This window comes from Rousettus aegyptiacus, unplaced genomic scaffold (assembly GCF_014176215.1).
Source record: "Rousettus aegyptiacus isolate mRouAeg1 unplaced genomic scaffold, mRouAeg1.p scaffold_m13_p_8, whole genome shotgun sequence".
In the NCBI taxonomy this organism is placed as follows: Eukaryota; Metazoa; Chordata; class Mammalia; order Chiroptera; family Pteropodidae; genus Rousettus; species Rousettus aegyptiacus.
The window spans coordinates 26,383,122-26,408,911 of NW_023416311.1; the positions used below are offsets into that span (position 1 = coordinate 26,383,122).

At 53.8% G+C, this 25,790-nt stretch overlaps 1 protein-coding gene across 4 annotated transcripts in view; it reads right to left on the minus strand.

Moving 5' to 3' along the window:
* The window catches only part of CLIP2 (CAP-Gly domain containing linker protein 2), a 77,523-nt gene extending 52,250 nt beyond the window's left edge, over positions 1-25,273 (minus strand). Inside the window, exons 1-2 of one of the 4 annotated variants that reach the window (XM_016130342.2) lie at positions 24,982-25,273; positions 6,147-6,337 (exon numbers count right to left, since the gene is read on the minus strand). In XM_016130342.2, coding sequence (XP_015985828.2) covers positions 6,147-6,270 — 124 coding nt within the window. In that variant the 5' untranslated portion in view covers positions 6,271-6,337; positions 24,982-25,273. Of the gene's footprint in view, positions 1-6,146; positions 6,338-14,352; positions 14,625-24,981 lie in introns of those variants that run through there. The other 3 variants (XM_016130341.2, XM_016130344.2, XM_036225599.1) reach the window with 3 other exon arrangements.
* Between the last annotated feature and the right edge of the window lie 517 nt (positions 25,274-25,790).

The window sequence follows — 25,790 nt, forward strand, 5'->3', positions numbered from 1 at the left end:
ACAGGGCTGTCCCTGGCAGAACATGGTCACCCTGGCTTAAAGGACAGTATTTGCCTCTCTGTCGCCTAAGGAAACCCCCCCCTCCCCCGCCTGCCAGACCAACTCCAACAGCTCTCATCGGCAGCCGCCCCACAAGGCTCCATTCTTCCTTGGTTTGTACAGCTTGCCTCCCAGGATGTCAGGGTGCACATTTGTATCCCACCCAGAACACAAGACCTAGGAGATGGGGCACCCAACTCCCCTCTCCTTCCTAGGAGCCCCAAGACCAGGCTGAAATGCAGCCTCACCATGACGCTGAACTCCCCTCCCTGGTAGCCCCAAAGCAACACACATAAATAACCATAAACACCGAAGCTGCTTTCTGCTCTAAGCCCCCTTCCTCCCCAGCAGGTGCACAAGGCAGGGTCACAAAAGACATGAGCTCTCTATGGCATTCCTCAAGAGAACTGGCTTTCCCACCGTGAGCCGCCCAGCCCAGTCTACCCCGAGTCAGTCCTTCTGATGGTGCCCACCGACATGGCCTTCAGGGAGGGCTGAGTCCACCCCTCCAGCCCACCCTGACCAAGGCAGGGCTCATCCTTTCTGGACACCACAGGCTCGGCATCCCCCTGCTATTCTGCCTCCAGCCATCTGTCCCTAGAGAAGTGACCCGCTACCAGCTACTCCAGGGTGGGCCCCAGTGCCAAGGATTGCTCAGCGTCCTTTCTGAGCCAAAAAGAACTCAGAAGCCCCTACCCAACAGAATCGGCCAGGGACCCAGCGGGGAGAGATGTGGGTGGCTTACCCTGGAAAGAGCAGAGCCAGCTCCCCATGGAGAAGCCCTGCTGCAGCCACACACAGCAGGCAGAGCTGGCAGCTGGGCCCCCGCCCCCCTAGATCAATACAGCAACGTCAGGAGCATTAGGAGGCTGCCCTGACCCCCTCCCCCACCAGCCTCACAACCCAGCCACAAATAAGCTCATCTTGGCTTTCCCCATCCTGATGCCATTAAAAAGTTTAGGATGTGGTTAGGGAGAGCCGGAGAGGTTGACCTTGAAGGGAGTGAGTGCTGCCTGGGGGCCCTGCTGATTCTGCAGGAGCAAGGGCTGGAAGTGGTCCTGGTTCTGCCCAGGTCTGCACAGCACCTGGGACAAGTTACTTTAAATGGGGATGATGCCTCTTATCTCCCAGGAGGAGGGGTACCAAGGCGAAAGACATAATCCTCTAGGGGTGGCGTGGGGTGGGGTCAGTGCCTACGACTAGAGGCTAGCTGCCATGCTCTGGGGGCTCTGCCTTGAGCACTTCAAGCTGGCTCCCATGTCTGGAGCACCCATGGGGTATAGGGGCATCTGGGTCCCAGCTCAGTAAGCCAGAACTGAAAGCTCTTAAACCAGCCCTGTGTGGGCCCTTTGTGGACCCCATCCTGAGTGGACCGCTCCCCGTCTGAGGGGAAATCCCATGCACTCGTCCTTGACCTCCTGTGTCCTGGGTCCCTAGCATGAGGAAAGGCCAAAAGCATACTTGGGGACAGTTGTGATCAGCCTAAGGAGAAGAGCTCACTCCTCCTATCCTGCCACCAGTCTGAGGTGTAAGGTGAGTGCGCAGAGCTGGGACTGAACTTGGGGCCCCGGCCACCACCACCTCTGGGATGGGAAGCAGGTGCCAGTGGCCTAAGCCAGCTTTAGACCCAGCCCACCTTGAGTCTCGACTCCAACCCAGATACTCTCTGGCCCTGTAACTCTGGGCAACTCAGCTGACAGCTCCAAGCCTCAGTCTTCCCGTCTTTAAAATGGAGAGAAGAGCAGTTATTTTACTGGGTTGTTAATGAGAAAGAAATGTGATAAGATGCCTGCTGCAGGGCCTGCCTGTGACATAGCAAGTGCCGAATGCCATTCCTCCTAGATGCGACATCTTTGGGGCTGGACCTCAGTGCAAGGGATGGGAGAGATCCTTCAAGGACCTGCCTGCCAGGCAGAGGGCAAGGGTGGAGGGAGCTTAACAGTGTGCTGTGGTCTGTCCCTTCGCTCAGCAGCCCCATGTCCTCCCCAGGTCATTGCAGCCAGATCTTCTTTTGGGGGCCAAGAGGAACACCACCAGCCTGGACTGGCCTGCCCCAACTTGAGGCTCAGCAGCAGACCCCACAGAAGGGCTAAGGGCCCACATTCACAGCATACTTTGGTCCCTTCTTTATCATGACTACAGGGCAGTGTCAGGCTGCTCCTGACCCAAAGGGAGGGCCATATCCAGCAGCAATCTTGGGCCAACAGCCTGGAGGCCTGAACTCCCTTCTCCCTTGGGCCCAGGTTAGGTTCCATACTCTGCTCCATACTCACAGCTCCCTAACTTCCACCTGGGGCCCCGCTCCTGCCCTTGGCTGTTCACACTCCCACTCAAGCTGCCCTCCAGTCCTCAGTCATCAAGCCTCAGGGCCTTGTAGCCACTATTCCCTCTAGCTGGATGCTCTTCCCCTAACTTCAGCTGGGTTGGCTACTGTCACTCAGGTCTTCACATCAATGTCACCTCCTGAGCGAGACCTTCCCTGACCATGTGATCTGAAGCAGCCTCCAGGGGTGCTCCATCTTGTTGGGCTGGGCTGCCCCTGACCTCACTGCCCTACCCAGGCCTTTGCCCACAGGTGTGTCCCAGACCATCCTCCTGCGAACCTGCTCTGACCACCTCCAGGCTACTTCCTGATATGAGAGTCCCCCTCCAATGGCCCCCTTGGCCCTGCTGCTCCATGTGTGTCACAGCTCTGGAGGCTGACACAGGCCCTCTCATCTCCATGGGACAGAGGGCAGAGGCATCAGTCCAAGCCCAGCCCTTGGCTAGACCCTCCGCCAGAAAGCTGAGCTCATGCTTTGGGACGCAGCCACTGCCCCGATTCCCAGAGCAAACTCCAGCTTATTACTGTCCCCCACCCCCAACTGGGCTCCGGCCTCTACCAGACCCATCCCTCAGTGCCCTGCTGCTCCCCACACAGGGTCCCAGCCTCTGATGGCGGGGGCAGCACTTCCAGCACCTCTGTAGATGACCAGTTCCACGGGGTGGGGGAGGGAGCCAACAGGAGTGGAGAGAGGGAGCCACCATCTTGCCCTAGTGCTTCTACCTGCCCGTCCTCTCCAGAGACTCTTGTTATGAAACCTGGAGCAAAGAAAAAAGCAGCTCTGGGTAGCAGGAATCTTGCTTCCCTTCTCACAGGGCTTCGATGCCTCAGTCAACCACCCCCAGATCTCTGCTCCTTCCCCCTGTCTGGGTGTCTGCAAAGGCAGCAGGTGCCAAAGGAGCTGGGAGGGACCCACCAGGCCCAGCTGCAGCCTTTCATGCCCTCATCAGGCAGGGGAGTATGGCTCTATAATTAATCAGGCATTCATAGAGTGGCACCTCCTCTCTCTAGAACAGCCCTGTGGGGTAAGGGGGCCCAGGCCAAGTCAGCCCATCCAGCCCCCACTCTCAGGGGCTCCCAGATCAATGTGCAGTGTGACTAGGAAGCAACCAGCAGGCTTCACTGTGTGCTCCATCCCCAGCCCCTGGAGTGACTACTACATGGCTGTTCAAAAGGATGCAAAGGTACTACAGGCACAGAGAGGCACTTCACATAGAACACAAATCTAGGTGCAAATCTAGGTGCAACCCATGATTTAACTACTTAAACCAAAATGTGCAGCAGGAAAAAAAGACTGGAAGGAACTGTATCACAGTGGTGGCTGTGAGTACGTTCAGCAAAGAGGTAATGGGTATTTCTTCTTTTGTAACTTTCAAGTTTTTCTGTAATGAGATTATGGATGGATGGAAAGAAAAGAAATTACTCTTTAATGAGTTTTGTACCTGCAGGCACTTCACACTCCTTAACTGACTTGATCCCATCAGAGAGATGTTATTATCCCATTAGTAGCTCAGAGAGGTTAAGTAACATTTCCAGTGGCAGAGCACATTAGAGCTGGATCAGAGTCAGATTCAGGACCCTCTTGATCAGGGAGCGAGCAATGAGGAAAGAACTCAGAAGGTGCTATGGGGCTCTCTCCAGTAGAAAAGAGGGTCATGGTCAGGCCTGGCTGGTGCCCATTCCAGAGACTGGGCTATACAACTGCACTCTCCCCGCCCCCCACCGCCACTATTGGACCAAGTTCAGCCTACCCTGGCAGTGAGTGCAGATATTCTCCCCTGGGTGACTACATGTCACTGGATCTTAAACCCCATAGCCTGTTTTCCACATGGTGGTCTGAGGGATACGAACATCCAGCTATTCCTCTACTGAAATCCTTCAACGGTTCCCATCCTCAACCTCATTCACACTCCTCTCTGCCCAGACTTGTCTTCCTTTTTCTCAAATCAAATTAATTCCTGCCTCAGGGCCTTTGCATCACTTGTTCTCTCCACCTGGAACATTCTTTCCCCTTGTTTTCTCTCACCTGGCTTCTTCGCATTGCTCAAGAGCGCCTCCAAGGAGTAAAGGAGGATTTTTCACCTCAGGGGGAAGTATGGACCTTGAAATGAAGCTGTACTGGGCAGATCTGCCTGCGTAGGTCTGCCCATGGGCCACACGGCACAGCTTCCTCATCTTTTCATGCTGGTTGTTTGGCTCTGCCAAGGACCTGGGTCTACTGATTGTCCATGCCTTTGGCTTAAACTTTCCTTGACCCCACGCAGGGCCCAGATTTCCCAGTCTGGCCTCTGGCTGGTTTTTGTTTCTCCAAACTTCTGTGCCAATCAGATTAGATAGATAGTGTCTTACCTTGATGGCTACATATAATCAAAGCAAGGATTTGTGCCCAAAGATGTTCATCACAGCATCATTTATCAAAGTGAAAAATAAAAAACAATCACAATTTCCAACTGCAGGGAATGGGTTAAGAAAATTTTTCTAATTTCCTCTATCACATTCCTTTTGATTTACAACCCTCCAGTGGTTTCCCACTGCTATTACGATGGACGTTCACTCCTTGCACAACCCCAAGCTGCCCCCACCAGGTCCACCCCCATCTCACCAGCACGCTTCCCACTGGTCATGTTCCAGCCTCACTCACTTTCTTTCCCTCCCCTGTACTCACCTTGATTTCTGCCACTGAGCCTTTGCACGTGCTGCTCCCTTTGCCTAGAATACCCTCGCCTCTTCATCTAGTGAACTGTCACCCTCTAGACCCCAGCTCACATGTCCCCTCCTCAGGGAAGGCTTTGCTGACCTGCTGGACCTAGTCAGGCCCCTGTTGTAGGATCTCATGACACTCAGCCACCCCCTCCAGACTGGCAGCCCCCTGAGGGCTGGGACCACATCCTGATTTGCTCAGAATGAGAGCTCTAGTGGTTAGAAGTTAGGACTGTGCCAAGAAAGCAAGCCCTTGACTTATATTTGTTGAATAAACAATACTTTACAGCCATTAGAAATAAAGAGCATGTGAAGTTTTAATTACATAAAAATCATCCAATTATATTAAAAGGAAAAAAAAGCAGATTTTCAAGTTGTTTATGCAGCACAATTACAAACAGGTAAGAAAAGAAGTAGAAGGACGTAAACCAAAATAATAGTTGCCTCCAAGGGGTGGAATTATATGCAATTTTACTCCTGCAGCAAACTTTCCAAATATCCCACAGTGGGCTATTTTGCTTTTATCATCAAAAAAAGCAAGCAACTAACAGCTTTCTCTACCATTTTCCCTCAGAGCTGGTGCCTTCAGCCAGGGCGCCCTCTGCCCACCAGCAGGAAGACTAAAGGTCAGATAAGGAAAGGTTAAATGGCTGAATGGCATGGTTCTGGGTGGCGGACAGGAAGACCGGTGGGAAGATGGGGCTGGCTCCACAAGGAGAATCTCAGACCCTGGAAGGGGAATGAACGGGAACGGGGAGGCTGGTGGAGGCTGGGGTTTAAATCCTGGCTGTGTGTTATGGGTTGAGTGACCTCGCGCAAGGTGCCAGGCCTCCCTGGAACTCCATTTCTTCATCCCTAAGTGGAGCCAACAGTGGTGCCCGCCTTCTGGGTTGGGAGAGCAGGAAAAAGAACAGCTTACGTAACGCAAGCATCAGTGCCTGCAGCCAGTTAATTTGTAAAGCGATCACAGCCAGACAGAAAGAACTTCTGTACTGATGGCCTCCAGGTTGGCCACAGAGTGGCTCTTCCAGGAAGTCCACTGCCCCACCCAGCCCCTCGCCCTTCCACCCTTGGCCCTGCGCACCTTCCTTGGAGCCGGTGGCTGCTGCCGTGGCAGAGGCTGAGGTTGACCCAGTGGACGTCCTGCCCATGGGGCTCGAGTGTTTCCCCCCACGGCTGGGGGGCTTCAGGCCACTGGGCTTCTGCATGATGGTGCCACTCAGTGGGTGGATAAGGGCCCGCACAGGTCACATTCTCTCCGCCATCGTCACTCACCTGCAGGAAGAGAAAAGGAGTGGTCACGTGATAACATCGCTCTGAAGCCAACACGGCGGGACTCCAGCAATTCCAATCCTGTGAGGCAGGGATCATCATCACCCCTTTTTTCTATATAGGGAAATCGAAGCACAGAGCAGAGCAGGGGCAGCAAGTGTGGGCCCAGCGTGGTGGTGCTGCTCTCAGGACGAGTGTCCTGGTCTGTTAGACTCGGAAGTTGGGCACGCTCTCTCTGCCCACCTCCTGGGTCCAGGAAGTGAAAATCAGAAGCAAACTGGCTTGAGTCTGCAGCAATGCCATGTGAACCCCAGCAGCCGCATACCAGGACCATGAGAATCAGCACAGCCACCGACAGCTGCATGTGGCTCTTACCACAGAGCACAGACTGGTATGGATTCTAATATACATGGCAACTTGGTGGGCTACTCTCCATCAGCCCCCAGATTCTCTAAGACCAGCCAATAACTCACATCCCTCCGAATGTGGGCCAGACAAAGTGACACCTAATTTCATCATCCAGCTCATTGTTGTCTTGCCACATGGGCCACACTCCAGCTCTAGGGCTCGCCATCCCAGCACCTGCCCACTCTACCCGGTATGGGGACATACACACAGAGAGGCCTATACCAGCCTCGGTCCTATGCCGGGATGGACTCACGTGCCCTCCTCTGCCTGCCCTTTCACCATTATAGGTCCTTGCTTTTATGACTAAACAGAGAAGAGTGTAATGCTTTCAGCGTATGGGGCACGAGTGTTTGACAAAAGGGACTCCTAAGAGGGAAAGTCTCCAAAGTGATCAGGGCACCAGGTGCCAACAAGATGGGGCTGGCTGCAGGGGGATGGGAGGAGAGGCAGAAAGGACAGGCCCGCCATTCCCTGGCCTCCTCCCACACTGGCCGGTGTGTGTACACCCACCCTCTCTTGCACCAAATGTCTACGAAGGGTGCACTGTGGGCCAGGCCTCATTCTGCCTCAGAGCCACAGGCCTCTGCCTTGGGGAGCACACGCTCCAGTGGAGAGAGGAAATACAGGGGGTGAACGGCAGATACTGGGCAAAAGCTTCAGTCCTCAGGACCTTGACAACAGGGGAGGATCAATCCTGATGCAGTCAGGGCTGTGCACCCATCCAGCCATATCCTTATCCCGCCCTTGGGAACAGAGCATTGCTCCCTTCTAAAGAACTCATTTCTCCACTCTTGATCCACGTGACCTATGTGGCTGAACCCGCACGCACACCTGGAATAGACACATGACCCAGGCTTGGTCAGAGCCCCCACGGCTAGCTAAGGAAAGATCAGGTGACCCAAAGAGCATCAGGGCCTGGACTCTGGCTGGAACCTTTAAGAAGAGGTGCTCTCCTTGCTCTGGGGCTGCCTGGCTGTGGTTTGGACGCCAGGAGCTGCAGGGCCATCCCAGTTACCGCATGGGAGAACCTGCCTGGAGCAAGGCCAACACAGAGACGGCAGAGCTGAGTTGTTGGATTTGGAGCGCCTGGATTCAGCTGAATCTGAAGCTGGTCACTGGAGCCCCTCACTTATATCATGCAACAAATCCTCACACACACGTGCACTGTCTTCTCTTTTTGTCTAAACCTATTTGAGGGAAACAAACAGTTGCTTGCAACCAAAAAAGTTCTCACTAATAGAGAAGTTCTGACTAATACAGAAGCCAACCCAAAATGCTCGCTCACAGTAGGAATATGCAAAGCGTCCCCAGAATGGCTTCAAGCCAGTAAGATGAGCCGGCCATTACCTGTCCTGTGCTGGTACAGCTGAAAGGATCGGCTCCTCCTGTGGGGCTGCCAGCCATAAGAGTAGAGAAAAATAAGTTCCCGCAAAACACACAGCGATGACACCTACAAGCCCAGGTGAACCGACAGAATGAGGCATGCCTGCCAACCCTGACTTGGCCCCTAGAGCCTGCCAAATCCAACACTACAATCCCCTCATCGACAACTATGATACCCCAGGAAGTCAGGAGCCCAGAGTCACCTGGTCAGGCTAGGGTATGAGGCTACTTCCTTGCTCCCCAGGACCTGGCCCTCATTCACTGGGGAACTGCCCTGTGGTTTGTGGACATCTCTCTCTCTCTCTCTCTGAGCCTGGTTAGGCTGTGTCAGCATCCCCAAACCTGAGAGGGACTCACTGAGCCAGCAAGGGCATGTGAGAGTAGTCTCTGGTGACGGACAGAATGAGTGGCCACTCTGTGGGTGGCCAAATGGGCTTCCTGCTCCTGCGGCTTAGCCAGGGGACCCTCTGACCTAGGAAGTCTTGATGCAGAGCCAGAGCCGCACATGCCTGAAGCAGAGAAAGAGTGTATTGCTGGGTCAGAAGCAAGGTACGAAGACCCCTCTCCATGTCCGTTGCCCCTGCTCTGCCCAAGACCCTTCCGGAGAGAAAAGCTACAAATCATATATCTAATAAAGGACTTGTATTCAGAACACATGAAGAACTCTTACAACTCACTAAGAAGGCAATCTAACAAAAAATGAACAAAATATTTGAATACCATTTCAACCAATGAAGATATGTAAAATAGCAACAAGCACAAGAAAAGATGACCCACATCACCAGTCATGAGGCAATGAGGACCGAAACCTCAGCGAGATACCACTTCACACCAACTGGAAGGGCTAAAAACAGAAAAACTGACACCACCAAGTACTGCTGAGGAGGCGGAGCAACTGGAACATGCGTGTTGTTGGTGCAAAGGAAACATGGTACCACCACTTTGGAAAAGTTCAGCATTTTCTTAAAAAGTTAAATACATACCTACCACCTGACCCAACTGCCCAAGGTAAATGAAAATGTATATCTAAACAAAGATTTGGGGAAAAAAAGTTTGTAGCAATGTTATTCACAATAGCCACAAAATAGTAACAACTCGAATGTCCATCGACTGGTGAATGTACAAACAGAACATCTATACAATAGTGCACCACTCAGCAATGACAAGGAACTACTGATAACTGCAATAATATAGACAAACCTCAGAAAACATTATGCTAAGTTAAAGACTCTAGACACAAAATACTACATATTGTATGATTCTAATTATATAAAACTTCAAAACTATAGACAGAAAGCAGATCTGTGGTTGCCTGGGGGTAGGACCAAAGAATGACTGAAAAAAGGCACGAGAGAACCTCTACATTCCTGGGAAGTAGAAATGTTCTAAATCTGGATTGTGGTAAGGGCTACACAGCTGTATGTTTATACTAAAAATCATCAAACTATATACTTAAAATGGGTGAATTTTATGTTGTGCAAATTAAACTTCAATTTTAAAAAAAATTTTTTAAATTCGTGAAGGTTCCCCATAGAAGTTAGCGTGACGGCCTTCAAGGCCCACCTCACCTTCACCACTGTGACCCACCTTCTCCAACTCTACTCCAGTCACACTGGCCTCTCTGGCCACTCCTGGATCACACTAAGCATGCTCCAGCCTCAGGCCTTTGTTCCCTCTCCTTGGAATACTTTTTCTTCAAATATCAAGGCGTGTTGCTCATCTGCTTCAATGCCCTCTTCTAAGATTAAAATTCTTACTCAGTCCTCCCTTCTTCAACCTTGCTTTTTCTCTGCAGCAGGAGGACAAAGACTTGGGTCTGTTTTACTGTTTACCATGGTATCCTTAGTCCTGACAAGAGAGCCTGGTGCCTACAGGAGCTCATTAACTGTTAAATGGATGAATGATACTGGCCATGGGGTAAGAGTCTCAATCACCTCCACAGAGCCCAGCACTCGGGACTGTGGTGATCAGTCCAGCTGGCTGTGGTGATCACTCTAGCTGGCTGTCTGATGCTACGGCTTTTCACGTAGCTGGTCTGACCTCCCCACTAGCCAGCACGCCCTTGGAGACAGGGACTAGGGTTCTAACATTGTTCTTGCATTGGAGGCTCCTCGACCAGCCTTGCTGCTGATGACCTTGCATTTCCTTACCACTTGCCTGACACTCTCCCACCTCCTAAACCGTACCTATACCTTTTCTCCCACCTGCTTCACTTCACCTATCCAAATCACCTATGAAGCACCTGGCCCAACGCCTCTTCCGGCAGGTGTCCCAGGATTCTGGCTCACAGAGAACACAGGATAACACCCTGGGCCAAGAGAAAGGATACTGTTCTCGTTTTTCTTCATCTTGCCTCCTGAGTGATTGCAGGCAACCCCAGTCTCTCCTTCCTGAGAACCCAGCCTCAGCATGGTGCCTGGCACAGAGCCAGTGGTCTGGAAACTCCAAAGAAAGTACACCTGCAGTGCCCAGAGGGCAAAGGCCTTCAAGGCCACAAACCTTGAGAGGCTTCTGGGAGAGGCTTCCAGAGGCTCCTACAGTTGCCCTCCTGCTCTCCCTGACCCCAAATGATCCCAGCAGCCTCCAGTAGGAAGAACCTATTGTGTGCCAGGCCTTGTCGGAATATGGCCTCATTAGTCCTTACAAGTCCTGATGAGGCACTGACCATCATTCAGGTAGAGCATCTGAAGCTCAAAAAGTTCACGCACAGCTCAGTAGCCGGGACCAGCCCCCAGTCTGGCCCTCCACTGCCTCCTTGCACTGCCTGGCCCAGGCCTGGAAAAACATTTGGGAGACCCCTGGCCTCTGGGGAAAGCGTCCACGTGCCTTGCACACAAAGGACAACAGCGGAGCTGCTGAGGAAGAGAACAGAAGCAGCGTGGACTCAGTCCCTGGCTCCGCGGCTGAGGGTGTGGGGAGGACGAGGGGAGAAGAGCCAAGCGGCCCACTCCCCCACTCCTCCCGGCCTCCCTTCAGGCCTCCAAAGCTGAACGAGCATGGGGGGGAGAGAAGAATGGTGAACAGAAAGAGGGGGAGGAGGCCTCAGGCCAACTGGCTTTTGTGACTCAGCCTTGCTCATGGAGTAGAGGAAGAGAAGGGGTTTCTTGGAAAAAGCTCACACATAGTGATAAATTGGCCTCTGAAAACACTGCAGCTGATGGGGGAGGCCTGGGAGGCAGGGGAGGGAGTAGATTTAAGCCTCAGGGAGGTCCAAACCCCAGACCCACAATGAGCGGCTGTGGGAGCTTGGCCCAGTGCCTCAGTTTCATCACTTGTAAAATGGGGTAGAGGTATTGCTGCCTCGTGAGGGGTGCCAAGGAGTGAGTCAGAGGACGCAGTCCACGAGCATCCCTCCACGCCTGGCACACAGGAACTGCTGGGTAGGGCAACTGTTGCTACTGTGCAGTGTCTATTATGATCTCCAAAGGCCCGGGGTGCCCACACCACCTCCCCCAGGGACCCGGGCCCAGACGAGGCTGGCGTGGGAGAGGCAGGAGAGGGTGTGTGGCATTCAGACTAACAGGCCCCCTTTGTGCTTCCCTCAATTGCCATTTATTGAAGACAAACCCGGGCTGCATTTCAGGGTCTCCATTTCAGCTGCCCGGGGGTGGTGCACTGTAGTTTCAGTGGAGACGAGGACTGAGAACTTTCTTCCAAACGGCAGTGCAGGGTACGGGCCCGACGGAAGGGCAGCTGGTGCCAAACAGGGCAGTGGAAAGCCCAGAGGGAGAGGGAGGCAGCACTGGGAAGGAGGCTCCCAGGCCAGACTCCACCGGGGGACCAAGCCATCCTTACTCCAGGCCTCCTGCTGGGGGGCAGTGCTGTGGCAGGACATGGCTGCTGGCTGCGGCTGCACAGCCCAGACCTCAAAGAAACTCATCCTGCCTGACAGGCAGCTCTCCCAGGGCCACTCCTCCTCCTCCCCATCCAGGGGTTCTGGCAGTTGGGATACCTGTGCTCCCCACTCCTCTCCTGAGCCTGAGACCCAAATGAAGGTATGTGTGGTGCCGAGATGAGCTTACAGCACGGCCTCTGCCCACTCCCCGAGAGCCCTGAGGCTCAGGCCACAACGCACTCTGGGGGTGGGGCAGGGATGAGGGAGTGGGCACTGCATAAGGGAGTGGGGTGGGGTTTTGGAGACAAGGCAGGGAGTAGGGGACTGCGAGGCACAAACCACACTCTGCCAGGTTGACCAAGTAGCCAAGGATTTAGTGGCTAAAATGTATGTTTCTGGGGGATGGGGGCAGGTAAGATTCAGAGACTGGATGGGATGGGGATAGGGGTGGCTGTCTTCCAGTGATGCCCAGACATCAAGCTGAGGGGATGAGGATCCATGGGGGGAATAGGGCCAAGGAAGCTGCTGTGATAGACAGGGAATACAACAGTGAGGCCTGAACTGCAACAGAGGCAGAGATGGAGGGGAGAGACAGGGGAAAGATGCTGAGCAGAATCTGGTGGCAAATAGGATATGGGGCCACCCGGGGTTCCAACAGGTGGTAGAATCTCTCATACTGGGAGGGACCTGCTGGAAGAGACCTAGAAGGTAAGGAGTGGAGAGGGGAGCTCATTTTGGAGCATGCGAGGTGTGATATGACTGAGGAACTCTAGGGAGGGGGAGAAACAGGAGGCAGAGTGATGAGCTGTGCCCTTGGGAGAGTTCCATGTACGGCTAAGTCATGGGCCTGGATCACCTGTATGTAATGTGAGGGGCTGAAGAGTGAAAAGGCACCCCGGGGTACAGACTCAAGGGCATCGCAACATTAGACTGCTTTCGTGGAAAGGATGGAGGACTGGAGAGCTGTTGGGCCTCCCAGAGACGAAGGCAATGCAAGCCCAATCACAAGGAGCTCCCATTTCCCACCCAATCAGGCAAAAAAGACAAAAAGCCAGGTGACGCCAAGTGCTGGAAAAGCCAGGGAGCAAGGGCGGGTGGGCCACTGTGGACACAGCCTGGGGGGGCACTCCGGGGGCAGGAGACTCAGCTGGAACTGCGGATCCTCAGCAGTGCGTCCTGGGAGGCACCCACAGGGCGCTTATCGCAGCCTTCCATGCGACAGCTGGGAAATGTGGTCTGGGGGGTGGGAACAGGGCCGGGGCGGGGTAACTGGGGCTTAATTTTGATTTATAAGATTTGTTCCTTAAGTCCTGCAGGATGTACATGAGCGTTCATTATATTCTCTCTATTGCTTTATTTGAGTGCTTAAAATATTTCATAATCACTCTTTAAACAACCAAACAAACAAAGTAAAGATAGACACAAGGGGAAGGGGAGGAAACAGTCCCCAGAGTGGACCCCCCACTGGTACTGACCACCAGGCCAAGGCTGCCTGAACTGAAAGCAAGCTCTTATGTGGGCATGGCTTAGGCTCGCCTAGTCCTGTGCCCCTGGGCACCCTAATGCTCACACCTGCACCAGAAGCCCAGTGCTACCTCAACCTCCAGATCCAGCAGGGGTCCCAATGACAGGTGTGACCACAGTCCCCACAAGCCTACTCCCAGTGAGTTCCCACTGCCTATCCCATCCAACTTGGAAGGGAGGTTCATTTTGTCTGCATCTGACCAAGGGTCAGGGAACTGCACCCAGTAGCAAAGCCAGAATACTCGCGCACAAGCAGACAGTAGGGGAGGGCAGGGACGGGCTCCCTCCTTTGAGTCTTGCCAGCCTGAGGTGGAAGCCAAAGCTCTGAGCCTCAAGCCAGCTACCCGTCCAGCCTAGAACTGGGGAGATGACGCCTGTCTGCCGGTGCCCTGTCTCAACACCCACCCTCTGCTCTCACTGGTCAGTGAAGCCCCACAGGGAGCTGGAGCCAGCCCTGGCTGTGCAAGCCCAACACTCAGCTCAGCTGCCAGCCAGTGATAGGGGAGCCCAAGAAGAATGTGGTGGTGATGGGCCATGCTTCGGATCCCGAGTTGCCCTGGAAGTACCAAGGGGCCTGGCAGTCATCCAAAATCAGTGTGGAGAAGGGACCCACTCAAGTCTCAGAGCAGAGCTGGGGCTGGAATCCAAGCTCCACCAGCCAACATGGTTTTGAGGATGGGGAGGGAAAATGAAGCTGGAAAGATGGTGGGGCAGGGCACACTGTGACAGCGGTGTGGACAGGAGTACAGAGGCACTCACGGTGCTAAGCAGGGAAGGACAGTCCAACCCAAAAGCCCCAAATCAACTCCCACCTTCTCTGGCACCTGCACCTGAAAGACAAGCCTGAGTTCCAGTCTCACACACTCACCGTCCTCACAGCTTCTGAGCTCAGGGCTGCGGTCCTGTTTTGTAAAGTCAGCATCCTCCCTGTCCTGCCAACAGCCAGAGTGACTGCAGAGCCCTGGGAATGGCCAGCCAGTCAGTCTTGCCTGAGCTGAACACACTGGGCTTGGCCATCCTCTCTCAAGTTTGGAAGGATCCTGTCTTCCAGCAAAGAATAAAGGGGAAAGGAATTGTGTCAGATCTAGGGAAGGGAAGAACGTCAACATACCTCCCTGCCTTACCTACAGGCATGCACACGTATGTGCACACACACACACACACACACACACACAGTTGGCATGCTCAGAAGCAGGGCACAGTCATGGTCCATGTGTGGCCACCCATGACCCCTCCAGCTAGACAGCTGGAGCCCTCCTGCCACTGCTCCAGGATGCTGGGCAGGCATCTAACTGGCTCTGCCAGATGGGGTCCCCCACAAGGGGAACGACATGGCTCAAGTTGCCCTCTGACCCATGTTTATTCCCATTTCAAAAAATGGGAAACTGAGGCCCAGGGCAGAGAAGTGGTCAACACAAGATGACAGAGCAAGAGAGTAGGACACTGAGGTTCAACGGCTTAAACGAACAAAGTCTGTGCTGGGTAAGAGGGTCCTCTAGACCAGACAGAGTCAGAGGCCCAGGGAGAAGACGGGCCTGCCGAGGTCACCTCACCCAGCAATCAGGACAGACAGGAAGGAATAAGCCCGTGTCCTGCCTCCCCCACCAAGATGCTGACCCAGTCGTTCTTTCACTGTTGCCGCCTCCACTTCTGCTTTCGGTGGCAGCTCTACCCAACACATCTAGACCAGGTAGCTGCAGGAAAGCCACCCCATGTCCTGGGTTCTCCTCCCTAACCCAGCCAATCAGGCCTCCTCCCTACGGTCAGAATTTGCACGAGCAACTAAAAATTACCTCTGAGCAAAGAACAGTCTTAATAATAAGAGGTGCTGGGTCAACTGACAGCCACATGGGGAAAAAATAATGATCCCTCTTGTGGTTGGCAAAGTAATGATCCCCCAAAACTTGCGAACCCGTTAGTTTATATGGCGAAGAATTAAGGTTACAGATGGAATTAAGGTTGCTAATGAGCTGACCTTGAGATGGAAGATTATCCAGAATTATCCAGGCAGGCCCAATATTAACCACAAGGGTCCTTATAAGGGGAAGAGGGAGGCAGGAATGAAAGAATCAGAGAGATGGCAGTGTGCAAAGGACTCACTCCAATAGCGGTGGCTTTGGAGAGGGAGGCAGGGGCCACCATCCAAAGAATGGGGCAGTCTCTAGAAGTTAGAAAAAGTAAAGAAACAGAATCTTCCCTAGGGGCTCTATAAGGAACATGGCTCTGCTGACATCCCGATTTTAGCCTAGTGAGACCCATTTCAGACTTCTGACCTCCAGAACTGTAAGATGATATATTTGTGTTGTTTTAAACCACTAAGTTTGTGGTCATTTGTTGTAGCAGCAATAGGAAACTAATACATTTCACATCACACACAAAAATCAATTCCTGATGGACAGCATGTCTAAATGTGAAAGGTAAAACAATAGTCTTCAGAAGATGTGTAGAAGATCTACATAACATTAGAGTAGGCAAAGATTTCACAAACAGAACACAGGAAGTTCTGAAAATAAGGGAAAAGATGTGAAAGGATGTTTACCTTTATTAGTCACTATTTTAACACCATACAGCCACCAAAATGTATAAAATGAAACAGACTGACCACACTATGTGTTGGTGAGGATGTGGATTATCCAGAATGCTCATGCACTGCTAGGAGGAGTATAAATTGGTACAAGCAATTTGGAAAGCAGCTTGACATTACATACTAAAGCTGGATAAACCCAACCCCAAAATCCAGCAATTTCATGCCTAGGTACACCCTCAAAGAAATGTGTAGATACTTGCACCAAAAAACATGTTCTCATGGTGGCTCCATAGTGTAGTGGTTAGCACATCTGCTTTACACACAGAAGGTCCTGGGTTTCGCACCCCAGGTGGAGCCACAGACCATACCCCAGGTGTGCCAGGCCCTGGGTGCGCCAGGCCTCCTGAGGGCGTGGGGGGCGCCTGGCCTTGGGTGCACCAGGCCCCAGGTGCACGCAGCGAGTGCGTGGGAGGAGACACCTCACCTTCAGAGATTCAATTCCTAAGGGGAAATGGCAACATCCCTAGGTCAGGGGTGGAAGTCGGGAGGGGTGGGGGCAGGAATTAAAGGGAGGGAGAGATGTGGTCTCTTCCTATACCCGCAAACTGAAAGTAACCCAAATACCTATCACCAGTAGAATGACTAAATAAGTTGTCATTTAGTCATGTGTGTAAATAAATTCACACAATGAAATAAAATATAGCAATGAGAATAAATGCGGCACAGCTATGAGTAACAATGTGTGTGAGCCTTGTGATTAGAATCTTAAGTGAAAGAAGCCAGATATAAAAGAGTGAATGGAGTATAAATGTACGCTTCCGTTTAAAATTAAGTTCAAGGGCAGGCAACATTTACTTATTGATGGTGTTAGAATCAGGGGAGGGGTCACCCTTGGATAAGGGATAGTGACTGAAACAAGAGGGGCTTCTAGAGAGCTGGCAACTCCTGATTCTGGGTTTGGGTGCTATTGCACAGGGATTTCACTTTGAGAAAATTCAACAAGCATTACTCTTATGACATGAGCACTTTTCTGTATGGATGTTGAACTTCAATAAAAAGTTTTAAATTACCTGGGCAGCAGTAGAGGAAGCAAGGGTGGTCCCTACACTCTGGGGCCGTCCCACCCATTAGACTGCCCCAGCTGGTGGCACCCAACCATCGGCACCTACTGGAGTGTCTGTCTCCCCACAGTTCTCTGAGCTCCCTGCAGGAAGCCTCAAGCCCCACGGAGTTCAGGCGCCCAGGATCTAACACACAGTGGTGCCGTGCTCACTAAACGACCTTCCTAGACACCAACCTTTTTCCCTAACGAAGGTTGGTGAGTCAGCACCTTGGCCTCCTCTCACTCCAGAGCCTTCCCCTGAAGAAGGCAGGGAGGAGGTTGAGCCCACTGAGATCCAGACCTGGTCTCTCTGAGGCATGAGAGGCCCAGACAGAGGAGTGGGGAGAGAAACCAGGGCCCACAAGGAAGGGCCAAGGTGTGGCAGCCTGGAGAAGGGTCGAACAGCCAGGCGGCCAGGGGCACTATCTATACCTCTGAAAGGCAACCTAAGGCTGCTGGAGGGCAGAGGAGGGAACGGTGGAAGTGGGACAGAATTTGGTGGTCCCAGGGGTGAGGTCAGTCACTAACAAGCCCTCAAAGGCGGTTGTTTCTTTCACTGTTCCCAAAAGGCAAACCCCGTCCCCTACTGTCCCCAGCCACCAAATTCTGGCAGAATGCCAGACACGCACGCACACCCATACACACTGTCACATTTCCAGGCCTTTGCACATGCCGTTCCCTCTGCTGAGAATGCCCTTCCTCTAGGCTGCTGGCAAACTTCCCCAGCTCTAACTGAGAGCAGCTTAAGAGGGCTGGTTCTTTGCCTATCTTGTTCACTGCTGGGCTCTTAGTACCTAGGACAGCGCCGGGGGCAGGGCCTAGCACGCGGAGCTCAAAATATGTTTAATAATTACATGAATGGATGAAAATGCCCTCCTCTGCTACCCTCATCCTCCTCACGCTCAGTTGGAGGCCCACAGCAGCTTATTCACACCCCATCAACGCACTCAGCGACTGGCTTGAAGCGATGTCTGGGAAGGACATAGCAGAGCAACTCAGTGCTCTGAATGATTCCTATCCTGCTGGAAATCCAGCACCAAGCACACCTGGCATACAGTGTGGATGCTCACCAGGTGTTGGTCCAACAAGCGAAGCAGGCAGTGAGACCCCCATCACTGGAAGGGATTAAGCAGAAACTGAGGCCTATTCTTGGAGCAGGCTTCTGCTCCAGTTGGCCTCGTTGCCTTGAAAAGCTCTCCAACATTGCGCAGCTATTATTACATCAAAAACAACATTAACGGGAAACTGCTGAGTGTCCCCCACCCTCCAGGGCTGGCCCACCACAGGCAGAAGGGTGGTCCCAGATACATACCTCTCTCTGTCACAGGGCTTTGCTTTTTCACTGTGTTTGACTCTGAACCTGTGTGGGTATACCTGGTGTGGGGGACTCAGGGTGGGGTGACACCCCTTTCTCTGTTGAGGTGCTCCAGTCTAAGGAGCTACAAATCTGTAACATTTCAGTTTAAGTGCTTTACAAACATTAACTCATTTAATCTTCACAACAGCCCTGTGAAGAAGATACTGTTACGAGCTCCACCTTACTAATGGGGAAACTGAGGCCCAGAGAGGTCAAGCCATTTGCCCAGGGTGATGCGACTGATCAATGGCAGACCTCTGTCATTAAATCTCAGGTTCTCTGGCCATGGAGCTTATGCTCTTAACCGCTTCTTTTTCCTTTCTCAGAACCAAGACCGACACTCCTCCACACACCAGGGTTGGGGAGCACAAATTTAGAGAGGTTAGGAGGGCACCCCATGGCACTCAGTGGCCAGGCCAGGCCGCAGCACCTGTGCCCACTGACCCAGTCCTCTCCTGTCCCGGCCTTGTTTCCTGGGCCCCCTTCCCTGCCGGCGCCCTGCGTTCTAGCCTCCCCGAACTTCTCATTGCTCCTTCAGACACCCAAGTCACTTGTTCTTCCAGGGACGCCTCCACCCACTTCTACCCCTTAGTCAGCTCCTGGGGTGGAGTGGGTATGCACAGCCCTGTATCATGGCGCCCCACACCTCCTCAAGAGAGGGGGATTCTTGGGGCAGGGACCAGTCTGGTTCCTGGTGCATCGGGTCTCGCCCAACCCTAGAGTATGTTAGATACTTGTGGAAGGGCTGGCTGCAAGCATCAGCTGCCAGCCAGGACCCCCCAAGAGGAGACGTAGAAGGATCAGAGAGAGGATGGATCCGCCCTCCCCCGATTCCTTTGCATTCTAGATGTCACTTGCCCAAGACCACACTCTCTGTCCCTCACTCAGGCTGTTGTGTTATATACAGCATGGGCTTACACAAGACAATGTGACAATACAAAGCCACTCCAAACTCCTTGTCATTCCAAACTCCTGTTTGCTCCTTATATCTAGCTGCTAGAAAGCTCGGAGTCAAATGATCTCCCATAGAAGGTACAGAAGTCTCCTCAGGCATCTGCTACCCTTGGTTTCCTCTCGCCCCAATTTTCAATGCCTTTTTCATCTCATTATACTGTTAATTTTGCAAATCACCTCAAGTCCTTTCTGGAATCATACGGGGAATACACAAAACACTCTCGGATGTCTTCCCTCCTCTCCCCCTTGGTCCCTGAGTCCAGCACAGCTGCTGGCCTGAAAGACGCAGACTGAGCTAAGTGACTGAACTTACAAACAAATTTATGACGGGAACAGTCTACATTAGAAACAGACCTAAGCAGAATCACAATACAAGATAGCAAAACAATTGAAGACACCAAATGTCTTTCCTCCCCTTATCACAGAGTCCCACCACCAGGCGCCAACTTCATGCTCCACTTGGAAGGATGGTGGGCTCCACACTGAGCCCCAGACAGACACTCTTCTCCCTGCTGCCCAAACTTCTTGATTTTTCTCCCTTTGAGCCCATCCTTCAAGACGCAGCCGCAGTCCTAATCCTCCAGGAAGCTTCCTAGGCCAAGGGTCCCCAACTGGTACCAGTCCATGGCCTGTTAGGAACCAGGCCGCACAGCAGGAGGTGAGTGGCTGGCGACCTAGTGAAACTTCATCTGCATTTGCTGCCGTTCCCCAGCACTAGCATCGCTGCCTCAGCTCCACCTCAGATCATTAGGCATTAGATTCTCATAGGAGCACCAGTCCTTGGTGCCAAAAAGGTTGGGGACTGCTGCCCTATGCCATCTCATCCACCTAGGGCCCTGCCTACCTGAGTAACACCCAGAATAACTTGCAACTATTGTCAGGGCTATGTTTCTATTGGGCATTGAGGCATCTCTTCTACTTTGGCCTTAAAATGTTTCTCAAAGTTACTGATCTTGTTCACATTTCAGAAAGGGGACTGACGTCTTCCTAATTCAGTAAAAGCTCCTTGAAGGCAGGGTCCGAAGCCGGAGTGCACTGTGCTCCCCACACCCTGAGAGGCTAGTTTCCTTGCAGCCATCACCCACTCCTACCCTCAATGCCACATGTGGGAAAAGTGGGGGCTGAGGGGCACCACAGGAAGGAGCTGGAGCCAGGCTGAGACCAAGCAGGAGCAGATCAGCCCCGGACACCCATGGGATTGCCTCCTTAGGAAAGGGAGGTTGGAAAACCAGGCATTCCTCGTGAGCCTAGAATTCCACCCTCTCATGGCAAAGAGGCTAAAGGGGCAAAGAAGGAAGTAGAAGAGGAGTGGGTTTCTTTCCAGCTGCAGCTAGAGTCAAAGGTATAATTCCGGGGATGGAGCAAGGGCTGCTGAGTGAAGACAGAAGCCAGGAAGTGGACAAGGCCCCGCATTTATGCCTTGTTAATGAAAACCACCTGACCTGCTCTGCTTTCTGTTCAGAAGGGTAATATTTCATTATCATTTTGAAGCATTTCTTCTGAAAACATGAGTTTTGTACTATTGCGTCTATGCACCAAGCCTGGCAGTGCAGACCAGAGAAGTGAGAGGTGGGACAGGGTAGATTGCATGCTGGCCATGGGAACTCCCAGTCCCTAGGTGCTGAAAAGAGTGCCCTCTTCTGCTCCCGAGCCAGGGCGGGAGGAGGCCCATGGGGCACAGCCTCAGCCACCCTGTCCTCCCCCTACACTGGTCAGATCAGTGCTCTCCGGTTTCTCCCAACGACTCATAATGCTGAATGGTGGAGACCCACACACACTGTATCCTGAGGCATCATGGTAAACTGGCCCTGGGTCTGCCTCTCTCATCAGACAGAGCTCTCAAGGATAGCGACGCCCCCATTCTCCCATCCGCCCCTAGCACACACCATGTGTCACAAATGCAGCCGACACCGTATCAGCGGTACTCAGCACTGTCTCCCACTCCTAGCCTAAGACCACGTGGTCTGCCCCACACCAACTGAGCAGACAGGGTGGGTGCCCTTCCCTGGGTTGGACCAGTCAGTCTCACTCACACCCCGGGACTGAGGAGAACACACTCGGGAGGTCCTGTGCCCTCAAGCTAAATCCACCATTTGGGGCAGCCATGCAAACCCAGAGAAAGCCAGAGCCTACAGAGAGGAGAGAAGGGACAGATGCGCTGGGATAGGCAGAGAAAATGAAACCGCAGTCCAGAGAGGAAAGCTGGAGGAGGGGCTGCTTGCCAGCTTCCCATGTCCTGCGGGAGACAGGCCACCTGCAATTGTTTGCTGCACAAGTTCCCTTTCCCTCCTCTTAACTCCCCTTTCACTTAACCTAATTGAAGGAAGTTCCTGTCCTCTGCAACAAAATTATCCCAGACACATGGTCAGAGCCCTCCCCTCTTCCGGCTCAAGGGCAGGCCTGCTTATCAAGCCATGCCCACTACTTAGTTTATAAGGTGAGGCTGGTATGTGTAGGGCGGGCACTGGAGAACACTGCTAGGAAGGCAAGGCACAGCCAACTGGGGCCCTGAGACCCAGACAGCATTTGGACTTTGTACTTGAGTAAATGGAGTGGAGGTGTCTGAGGAAGGCATGGCCACAACTGTGCTTTAGGGAAAAGAACATGGTAACTGGGCCTGACAGGTATGCAGGAAAGGGGCATGTCTCCCAGGCACAGCAGGTGCTTAATGAATGCATGGAGGACAAACAGGGAAATCTCTCTATGCCTTGATTTCTCATCTGCAGAACAGGGATGTTATTAAGATACCCGCAAACTAACACATGCACGGTATACAGTAAGCACTTAATATGTGCTGGGTGTTTGTTTGTTTTTTTTTAAACCCACACAAAGGCTAATGTTTTCCCAAGAACCACTGGGCAGGTGCTATGGTCTGAATGTTTGTGTCCCCCAAATTCCTATGTTGAAACCTAACCCTCAATGTGTCGATGTTAGGAGGCAGGGCCTTTGGAAAGTGATTAGGTCATGAGGATGGCACTCTCATAAGTAGGATCAGTGCCTTATAAAAGAGGCCCCTCAGAGCTCCCTAGCCTCTTCAGCCACTTAAGGACACAAGGAGATGTCTGCAACCTGGAAGAGGGCCTTCTCCTGACCATGCTGACACCTTGATCTCAGACTTTCCAGCCTCCAGAACAGTGAGAAATAAATAATATTTTGTTAAAACAGCCTGGACTAAGATGGCAAGGAACCAGGAGGGTCAAGAACGCAGCTTCCCTCCTCTGGGCATGAAAGCAGAGGTAGGATAGATGACATCGAGAGGACAAGGTCAGTCTTTAGGGTGGCAAGGACAGGGAGGGGAGGCTGTCGTGCACCAGACTGGAAGGAGCAGGAATGGCTGAGACTGTGGGGATGGTGGCCTTCCCATCACCATGGGAGGCTGCACCGGACCAGACGGGGGCAACTGACAGAGGAGGCTACAGTGAAGCAGAGAACTGCAGGGCCTTGGTGGTGCTAACAGGCTGACTGCCTGATTGTGGACAAACAGCTGGGGAGGGGATGAGCCGTGTGTGTGTGTGTGTGTGTGTGTGTGTGTGTGTGTGTGTGTGTGCGCGCGCACGCGCATGCATGGCGGCTAGAGGGCCACCCAGTGCGGCCACGATAAGAAACACTGGGCATTCAGTCCACCATAATGCACACGCTTCTGTCCATTCAATTCTCTTAACAACCCTAATAGGTAGATACCATAAGTACACTCATTTCACAGATGGGAACATTGAGCCAGAGAGAGGTATAATGACTTGTCTGAGGTCACACAGCTAGTAGGTGGCAAAGCAGGGATTTGAACCCAGGCTGTCAGAGTTCAGCATCTGAACTCTTAGCTGCCAAACTGGACAGGGGATGCTAGAAAGGGACTGGTGTCCAAGAGTGAATCCCCACTTGGGATTTCGGGCCCTGGGTACAGAATTCCAGGCACCACCCAGCCTACTGGGTACACCTGGGGGTTTGTAGGTACACACTCACGTGCCTTAGGCTCCCTGCCAGGTACTTTCTGCCAGGTTCTTCTTCCTTTGAAACTCTTCTCCATCTCTACCCCCCTTTACCCATCACAGACCTGTACCCTAACACCACGTACAGGCCAGGCACTCCAGACCCAAGACATCCTGGGCTCACGGCTCATGGAGGAGGGTGTCTGAGGGGCCCCACCAGGAAAAGTAAGGACAGGACTGTCTCTCCCCTCAACAGAACTCCCTTGCCTAAATCCCATGCTCCATCATCTAAATCTTTTGCTGTTCCTCTAACCCAACAGTCACCAGGCCTCCTGCTCTCTTCTCTGACTCCTGGCCCTGCCCATGCTATTTCTCTGCCTGAAACTCCTTTGGCATCCTGGCAGTAAACTTCTGCACAGGGCTCCATCAAGCTTCCTCTCCAGCCCATCCTCCGGCTGTCTCTCTTCTATGCTTTCAGCTCCCCCACCACTGCACTCAGCTGTGCTCCCTGGGGCCAGTGATGCCCCAGTCCTGTGTTCCTGCCAGCCCCTGGGGCGTGCTGGGCCAGGTGACAGCAACTGGATGAATGAACAGCTCATTGTTTACATTACAACTGGTGGGGAGTCTGCCTCATGCACAAGGTGAGGCAGGCCCCACGTGGTGCTCCCTGCACCCTCCTCCTCCTCTGCCAACCGTCCTTGGCCAGCCCCGCTCCCACTAAATTCCCCCTGGGATCTTACAAGGGTGAGGGCAGCACCCTCTCATTTGGACTTCCATTTCTCACCCAAAAGAAAGAGGTAGGGTCTCAGCGATTGAGGGATGGGTGTGTGACTCCCGGCAAGGTGCCCCTCTGCCCAGCCTCCCCAGGGTGGGGGTAGGGCTGCAGCCTGCGTGGCAGTGCCCAGTGGGCATCCGCCCCGCCCAAGCCCCGCCTGAAGAGCCCAAACGGGCGGGTCCTGGAGGCCCAGGGAAGCATCCTTGGAGGCCGCGGCCCCTCCCTGTGGAGAGGGCAGAAAATCTGCTTCCTCACCAGCCACCAGCATCAGCTTGGGGGACACTCCTGCAGGAAGCTGCCCTACTCCAGGCTCCCTTAACCCCCTCAGCCATGCACTTCAACCAAGTTTTGCAAAGGGCATCGTCCAGGCGACTCTAACCTGCGGGCGGGGGCTCCGTGTCCTCCCGGACCTCGAGTCTGGAGAAGGGGGCTAGGGGCCGCGCCCACCAGGCTGTGCCCCTTGGACCCGTGAGCCCAGAGCCTGCGGCGCGTCGAGAAGCCCCGCGCTGCCCTTGCAAGAGGGGACGGGCAGACCCCCAGCAGATATGCCAAGCCCCCGTCTGTGGGTGGGGGAACAGAGGGTGCTGGCGATGCCCTCACGACAGGGACACGCAGTCTGGGAAGCGTCTCCCAACGCCAGCATCGCCCCCTCCTCGCCTGCAGGCACGGGGAAGTCGGGGTGCACCCCAGAACCAGCTCCGCTCACGCCCACCCGCCAGCCCCGACCCTGCGGCCTCTCCCACGCCCGACAATGCTCCCACGTCCGCCCGCTTCTGCCCAGGCCGGGGCCACCGCATCCCTGGGTTCTTTGTTGCCCGGCGAGCCCCCTCCTTCGGGGTCCCCCCGCTGCTCCTACCTTCGCCCCTCCGGCATCAGGCTGAGCGGTGGCGGCCCGACGCCGGCCTCCTCTGTGGGCCCGGCCGCCGCGGGGGGAGAGGATGCTGCGGCCGCTCCCCGCTCCCCGCCGCCCCCCGGCTTTGCTCCCCTGACGCCGGGACCCTGCGCTCGCGCTCCCGGCCTGGGCCTCGCGCCGCGTGTGCGGCCGGCCGGCAGCGGGCGAGCGGGAGGAGCCGACCGAGGCAGCCTGGCCGCTGCCTGCGCGCCCCGCGGCCAAGCCGAGCGAGCTGAGCAGAACGGAGCGAGCGGCCCGGCTCCGGGAGGGAACAAAAGGGGCCGGCGCTGGGGCGGGCGCCGGAGGGCGGGGCCTGGCGCGGCGGGGGTGGGCACGCGGGCGCGCGAACTCGCGGTTCTAGGGCCGCGGCGCCGAGCCGCCAATGGGCGGACGGGCGGAAAACGCAACCTCGTCGTCAGCCAGTAGCTGTCAATTGGTGGTGTCCGGGGTGCGCCAACCCCGCTCTTAGCTCTGGACACCTATTGGTTCTTCAATCGTGTTTGGTGAAATAGCGTCCTTCAGACTTGCTCCTCTCATAAGGATAGTCTAGACCATTTGGGAGAGATGGAAATTCAGGAAGCTGGGGGTAGGGACGGGGCGGTTCCAGGAAGACTTCACAGAAGAGGTGACGTTGGACTGGACACAGGAAGAGATGAGGAGGGGATGGTGTGACCGAGGGGCGAACTCTAAGTCTTACTGAGCTCTTCAGAGGCCAAAGCGGTTAGTAATAAATGACACGAGTTTCTTGGTAATTTGTTTCCAGTACGGCTTGA